This window comes from Gymnoscopelus microlampas (assembly GCF_963454915.1).
Source record: "Gymnoscopelus microlampas genome assembly, chromosome: 6".
Lineage (NCBI taxonomy): Eukaryota > Metazoa > Chordata > Actinopteri > Myctophiformes > Myctophidae > Gymnoscopelus > Gymnoscopelus microlampas.
The window spans coordinates 38,163,952-38,171,451 of NC_139943.1; the positions used below are offsets into that span (position 1 = coordinate 38,163,952).

At 46.8% G+C, this 7,500-nt stretch overlaps 1 protein-coding gene across 3 annotated transcripts in view; it reads left to right on the forward strand.

Moving 5' to 3' along the window:
- Window positions 1–7,500, forward strand: part of LOC311047756 (membrane-associated guanylate kinase, WW and PDZ domain-containing protein 2-like) — a 102,448-nt gene that overhangs the window by 25,317 nt on the left and 69,631 nt on the right. For all 3 annotated transcript variants that reach the window (XM_084060600.1, XM_084060601.1, XM_084060602.1), the window contains exon 2: window positions 303–419. In XM_084060600.1, coding sequence (XP_083916726.1) covers window positions 303–419 — 117 coding nt within the window. The remainder of the gene's footprint in view (window positions 1–302; window positions 420–7,500) is intronic.

Genomic DNA, 7,500 nt, shown 5'->3' on the forward strand with positions numbered 1-7,500 from the left:
CACACACACACACACACACACACACACACACACACACACACACACACACACACATGCAACTTGCTGACACGGCATGTCAGGCCCCGGGGGGACCTCTGGTGTACACCATTACCCTGGTCTCTCTCTCTCTGTGTGTGTGTGTGTGTGTGTGTGTGTGTGTTTTGACCTTTGTTGTTTGGCTCTCGACCGTGTGAGGATCGATGTGTAATGAAACTGATTCAAGTGAGACTGTCAGTGTGTTAAAAGGAGGATACCTAATGAAGCTCTTCCTTAACGTCTCTCTTTTGTGTGTGTGTGTCTAGGCGGTGTGGTCGACAAGGACCTGCGACACTACCTCAACCTGCGCTTCTCCAAGGGCTCCGTGGACCACGACCATCAGCAGATCATTCGAGACAATCTCTACCTCCGCACCGTACCCTGTGAGTCGGCCCTGCTCCACTTCCAGCATTTCTCTCTCACACTTTTTCCACTCACTCTCACTTTTTCCACTCACTCACTCTCTCTCGACATTTCCATCTTTCGCCCATCTTTCCATCCAACATCATCGCCGTCTCAGTCTCTGTGCGTCTTCAATCTCTCTGTCTTTCTGTGTTGTCTGGCCTTTGACTTGAAAGGTCAAGCATCCGTATAGACAGGCTAGCGCGACGATACCCAGCATGCATTGCACGACTGAACAAAGTGCAATCTGAGTCACTAACCGACCCCCCCCCCCCCCCCCCCTCAGATCCTAACCTTGACCACATCGAACCCATGACCTAAACGTCTCCAAAAATGATGTCTAAACTCTTTTTTGTGCAGTGCAGTGCATCATGGGTATTAAAAATAAATAAATATATATATATTTCTTTGGGCTTTCCTGCCTTTATTGATAGTATAACAGTGAAGATAGGACAGGAAACAGGGAGAGAGAGATGGGGAGTGACACGCAGCAAAGGTCGTCGGGATCGGGATTCATACTCGCAACGCGCTGTCAGACTGCATTAGAGCCTATATGTCGTATGCGCCTGGACCGCTAAGCCAGTGGGCACCATGGGTATTGACCAGCATACAGATTCCATGTGCTACCCTCTAGTAATGTCTACCTCTCTTCCTCTCTGTCTCTGTCCCTTTCTCATAATATTTTTCCCTAATCGAAGGATGTATCCCTCGCGTGTATTTGTTGCATACATTCGGCAGTTCCTTTCTTTCTCCTTTTAAATATTTCTATCTCTCCTTCTTTGCCTCAATTGTCCGACCACCGAGCTCTCAGTCTGAGGTTTCCAAGGCAACCACCTTCTTGTCTCTTGCATTTCCGTGACGCCCTGCCCCCTTCAGCACACAGTAGACAGTAACGCAAAACACACACAACGCAAAACTTGCACAGCATGCATGTGCAGTGTGCTTATGAACACACACACACACACACACACACACACACACACACACACACACACACACACACACACACACACACACACACACACACACACACACACACACACACACACACACACACACACACACACACACACACACACACACACACTAAGGCATACATAGAGATATAATAATATACTGTACCATATACTAGTACCAATATTATAGTGCCATTCTACTATCTTACTATCCTACTATAATCCTACTATAAATTAAGAAACCTCTGTCCGTCATTCTGTCTGATCCGCATTTTCCTCCTCAGTGGGTTGACCAATTGATCTGAGCTTGGACACAGGCATTCACCATTGGCAGATGAAGACAGTGACGAAGCCAATGTTTTTACTTTTTCTATATTAGCTGTTGAATACCGTTTTTGTGAACAGCCCTCACAGGCAATGGGATCTATAGTCGTGGTTACAGTCCCATAGCCCGGATGGACGGTGGGTGGAAATGGCGAGTATGGACTAGTATATAATATTAGGTCCAAAGAACACGCCTAGTTACCAAGGGGGAGGGCTGTCGCTATCCAAGCCCCTAGACCAGTGGGTCTCAAACGTCTTCACGTCAAGGACCCCAAAATTAACATGTATTTGGCCACGGAACCCCATCTGAAAACGTTTTGTGCCAGGGACCCGCATACAAGATGTATGCGGGTTGTTTCAAGATCCTTTTGGCTATTTTGAAATTATAGCCGATAGTGGTTAAAGTGATTTTTGATGCTATATTAACTCATTGGCTGCCAGCTTTTTGAATTTTTACCTACAGCTGGCTGCCAGACTTTTTCAATGAGAAAAAAAAAGCACTTAGGAGCCGAGATACAGAATTTTTAAGTTTTCAGTTATAAGGAAGTGTCTGGGAGCAAAACTCTTCGGAAAATCATATCTCCTTGGTCTTTGGTTTAAAAAAAACAAGAAAAAAAAAAAAAAAAAAAACTTTTATTTTGAAATTTTTTTTTTTTTGAAAGAACGCAGATCTGCGTCAATGGCAGCCAACGGGCTTTTGCGCAAATGAACGCAGATCTGCGTCAATGGCAGCCAACCTTAACACATTTTGCTGGGGACCCCCTGGAACCCCCTCCAGGACTCCTGGGGGTCCCCAAACCCCACTTGCCCTAGACTATTACCTACTCTACCTTTGGATAAGCCAAATTTATATAGTCTTTTAAATAACTAGAGGTTCGGGCCGCTACACAACCCTCACATCTCAAGTTCGGGCCGCTATGCTATGGGGCCCGAACTCCTTCGTCGCACCGCAGATCCGACCAATATGTCTGAGTCATAGTATAGGGGACTTTGTACCCGTTGTACACGTCTGTCTGTGACCCTTTTGTGCCCATATGGAGATCTCTCTTTGGGTGTTTCGACCTGTGTCCCTTGTATGCCCATATATGGAGATCCCTGATGTCATTAGTACATGCCCATAAGCCTGGGACCAGACGAATTTGCGAGTGCAAAAACAAATTGCACTCTGCGATTTGGGTCTGGCACCGCTCCATAGAGAATCCATTTCCTGTTCCAGAAGACGTGGGGCACCAATCAGGGCCCAGTATTCGAATATGGGCGACTGTAATTGGTAGTTGGTTGTAGGTCTAACCAATTGCGTCGAGGGACATTGTTTTGATCCCGCCCCTTGGGAAACAAAACGTCCTCATGGAAGCACCAGACTCATATACACGCAGTGATATAGTCTAGCTACGCCAGGCTACATGCCCATACCCTGTATATTGGGACAACTGGATATCCATATATGCCCATATATGGACATATCGGTCGGATCGGCGGTTCTGGACACCGCATATCCGAACGACTCGGCGGCGGGCACCGCTCTCACTTGATTCCTTGCATTATTATTATTATTATTGAATTACATACAACAATATGATCATTATATAATATTATATGAACACAGGATTCTGCTGTGTACTGCTGTTGTATACACCTTGCACGCGGGGTATAAGCGTTTCCAGTGCACCGTGTCTGCCCGTAGGGCGACCATGTCATTGCTGTGATCGACATTGAAGAGATGCCATCCCCTCCAGCTCTCCTTGCTGTCGATACACAGAGCGAAGCCCTGTGAATCAGCTTCTCTAGAGAGCAGCTCTGACGGTCGTCTCCACAGACTATACTCATCATCACTCCTTTCATCTGACATCTGCGCAGCAACAGAATCGGTTGATCGTTGACACATTTGTGTTCATTGTGATACTCATTGCTTCCATTCAGACGGATCTAATTGCAGGCCTGGCTGGCTGGCTGTGTTTTTCCCTGATGCTGTTTGCTAAATGGCCTCTGGTCCCTTTGTGTTATGTTGTGTTGCAAGTTCTGCAGTTCAATGGCCCACAACCTTTCATGCTACTGGGTGTGTTGTGACGCACAGGACATGGAGCTGAAATACAGTGAATACACTGAATCAGATGGCACTTCCGATATGTTTGAGTGTTTTCATGTCCTCGGCCGACGTGTTGAGCCATTGACACAGACGTTATTGTTTAGCACACTCCCACAGCTGCATGGCTCCTGAGTCTCTCTCGTTTGCTCTCTCTCTCTCTCTCTCTCTCTCTCTCTCTCACTCTTTTTTTCCTGTTGCCTTGCTCTCTTCTGTCTGGCTCCTTCATCTGATCCTCTCCTCCTTCTCCTCTCCTTCTGCACTCCCCTCTCCCTCTCTCTCTCTGTTCCCTGTGTCCTTAATGTGCTCTCTTCGCTTTCTCTCAGGTGGTTTCACCCTCCCCCACCTCTATCTCTTTCTCTCTCTCCACCTTTCTCAGCCTGTTGCAGCGGTGTATTAGAGTGACAAGGTGACAGTTGAGGTGATGGGGATTGGCTGAGCTTCAACACTGCAGGCTCTGTTCCCGTTGAGAAGGGAAGCGAGACACAGGCAGATCCAGCAACATGGAGCATAGTTGCCACAGGGCATTTTCAATTATAGTCTCCTTCAAACACGTCTTTGGAATGAAAAGGGCCTGTTATTGTTTCTGTGATGAGTAGGTAGTGACGACACGCCTGTAATTGCCTTTTACCCAACAGAGCTGACACGGCATCAGGAAGGCTTTATAGGCGTCACGACAGATCTGGGCCTATATCCACCTAGCCACGCTTTATTATGCTACTCTTGCTCCGCTCGGCTCCCCGTTGCCCATTTGGCGTGATGTGTTTGTCTGTATTATGGTGATTTCCTAAATGGTGTTCCATTTCCCTAGTCTCGACCCGATGTTGTCTTCCATCTTGGTTGACGTGTCGTTCGTATCACATGTTCAGCCTGAGTTACTCTGGTCCTCATGATCGAGGCAGTCTGGGAGACGCGGGAGAAGGCTTTCCCTCACTACCATTGGAATGGCACAACAGCATCAGACCGCTAAATGGGGAGGGGGGAGGGGGGCAACTAAGCTACTGGCTGTTTTGTTGTGGTTTGTTGTGTTATAAACTCAGTGATTCTTCCAATTTCTGGGACGCAGTTTGCTGGGCTGTCACTGATTCTGTCAGCTTGACGAGCAGCCGCCACTCTGCATCACAATGTGCTGCTGTCACACTGAAGGACGTGGGAGAAGGTGTGTGTGGGTGTGGGGGTGTGGGGGTGTGTGTGACTGCATGCATGTGTCTCTTTGCATATAGCTGTAAGAAATATGTTGTGCTTACATCACCTTTTTGATGCTGTTGCATCACTCTTTTGACCAGCCTAAGGAATGAAACGTAACTTTACTCTATCGTACGCACACACTCAAATCCTGGAGGAACCATTTGTTGTCTTGAGGTGGGGTATTTTATGGGAGTATGTGTAGGGGGGGTTACATGCAAATATTTTCACACACACATACACACACACATATCTGTAAAAATCACTACACTACTACTATTTAAAGACATATACACACACAAACATACACACTATACTACAACTACAAGTACACAAACAGACACACACGTACGTGTGTGAGCACACACACTGCAAAGAAGACTGTGTAGAGGTCAAATAGAATGGTGCATTAAATTAATAGTGGTGCCTGGCCAAGAGGAGGACAGAGAATTCAGATTGAGTGAAGATATTTCAGAGGTGAAAATGGCATCATGATAGTTTTGTGGGCTGCAAGGTTTCATAAGGCTTCCACTGTTGAAACATCCCAGCTCTAGAACCTCCCTATAGCTCCATTTAGTTTTGTCCTGCCGGTCAACTTGACACCGGGAAGAGCACTTCACAGGATGAGGCTGTGGTGCGAAATGGAGGAATTTGGAGAAGTGTTGCAGACGCTTCTCCTCACATGGACACGGCGAGAGCAACAAGAGCCTCCTTCACATGAGCAAGAGATGAGAAATAGGACTGAAAGAAATAGGTAAATGGATAGGGACATGGGGGAAGGGTGGAGGGAATGGATAGGTATAAAGCAAATGGAGAGAGAGAGAGAGAGAGAGAGAGCGTGCTCTGGGACGACGGATGTGAGGGTGGGTGGCGGGGAATGGAGGGGGAACATGCATGAGCTTGAGTTCGTTGGAAGAGAAAGTGGGGGGATGAGAGAGAGAGAGAGTGGATGCAGGATGGAGTTTGATGGGGGCAAAGGATGGGATGAGAATGGGTTGGCTGCTGGGATGGAGCAGAGAGAGGAGGACGTGCTCTGAATGGACGGAGGGCGGATAGGAGTTATGAGGGAGCCTCGTAAGTCATTTCCCCCAGGGGGCCATCTCGTCTCCTCTCCCCTCCGCTACACTCTCGGAGGCATCAGTTAAAAAGGCTCTATAAATAGCCTGGACAGTGAGCAGCACGTTTCTCCAGTCAGATAGCCTATAAATACATGCAGCTGCTGTCACTTCACATCCACTCTCCTCTGGACTCATGCCGCCTTGCAGCTCCAAGGGCTCCTCCTACAGGGGGATCCTACAGCTGAGAACAGCTAAGAAATGGAAGTGAAGAAGGAGAATACATGAGGTGTGCGGGTGGTAGGTCAGACCAATATGAGACATAGGGCTACTAAATACTTACTTATGAGAATTCATTTTGGGCGGCACTTGGTAGTTATGCTTAATAAAACTACAAGAAGTTTACTACTTTGTAGTGTATGTGATGTGTGGTTTCTGTGTTTGCTTGTATCTGATACTTAGGCTGTGCGCAACAGAGAAAGTGGATGTCAGAGAGAGACATGCACTTTCTCAGGTCTTGGGCTGAAAAAATGCAGACTTTGTCGGGTTGGGGGTTGGTCCGGGCTTGAACATCATGGGCCAGGGCCCGGCGAGGGCTGGAGCTTTAGGGGGTTGTAATGTGGCTGAATGTTGTCTATACTGTAGCACCTTGAAGTGGTAGGGAGTATACGTGCGTCTTCCGTCATTTAGTTTCCACTTGATAACATCTATTCCTGCAAACCTCACGGAAACGGGCTGTTACAGACTACAACTCAATTCACTGGTATGAATTGGCACAAAATAGTAATAACCATAATACCATAATATATCAGCGCTAATAAGCTGTTCTTTTATTATCATTGGGTTAGGGTATTAAGGTCATTACACCTCCTAGGACCTTAAGTATTAGAGTCCCAACTGTAAATGTGAGGGGAATTATTAGTATTAGGAACAGCGGTGAGTTGTAGGGATGTTGTAGGGATGTTGTAGGCTTGTAGATCTACTATTTTAGCTATTTCTAGAGAAAACAATGTTGTTGTTATTTTTGCTATGAGATGATGTACAGTATGCCCCAAATAGCAATCTGGGAACCCAGATCTAACTGAAAATGAAAAACAGCGACCTCTGCTGTTTGTTCTATCTCAGTTAGCTCTGGGCGGAAGAAAACGCAGCACACGTGCGCAAGGAAACCGGGTTTTGGTCTGCCTTCACCGCTCCACTTCCGGGTGGTGCGACTATGTTTTCATTCCCACTAACAATATTTCTACACGGAACACTAACACCACTTCTCCCAGAGAACATGGGTCGTTTTGGTTATAAGCCCACTTGTTTCTATGATGAAAGAGCAAGTTAAAATGTGAATATCTTTCTGTGGTTTTGTCTGTTCCGCGGACGCTATTGTTAAATTAGTTTTGGTTAGTTTCGAGGGGGGAAGGGTTGACGGACACGTGAATCCCGCCCACTACATTTGATTGGGTAA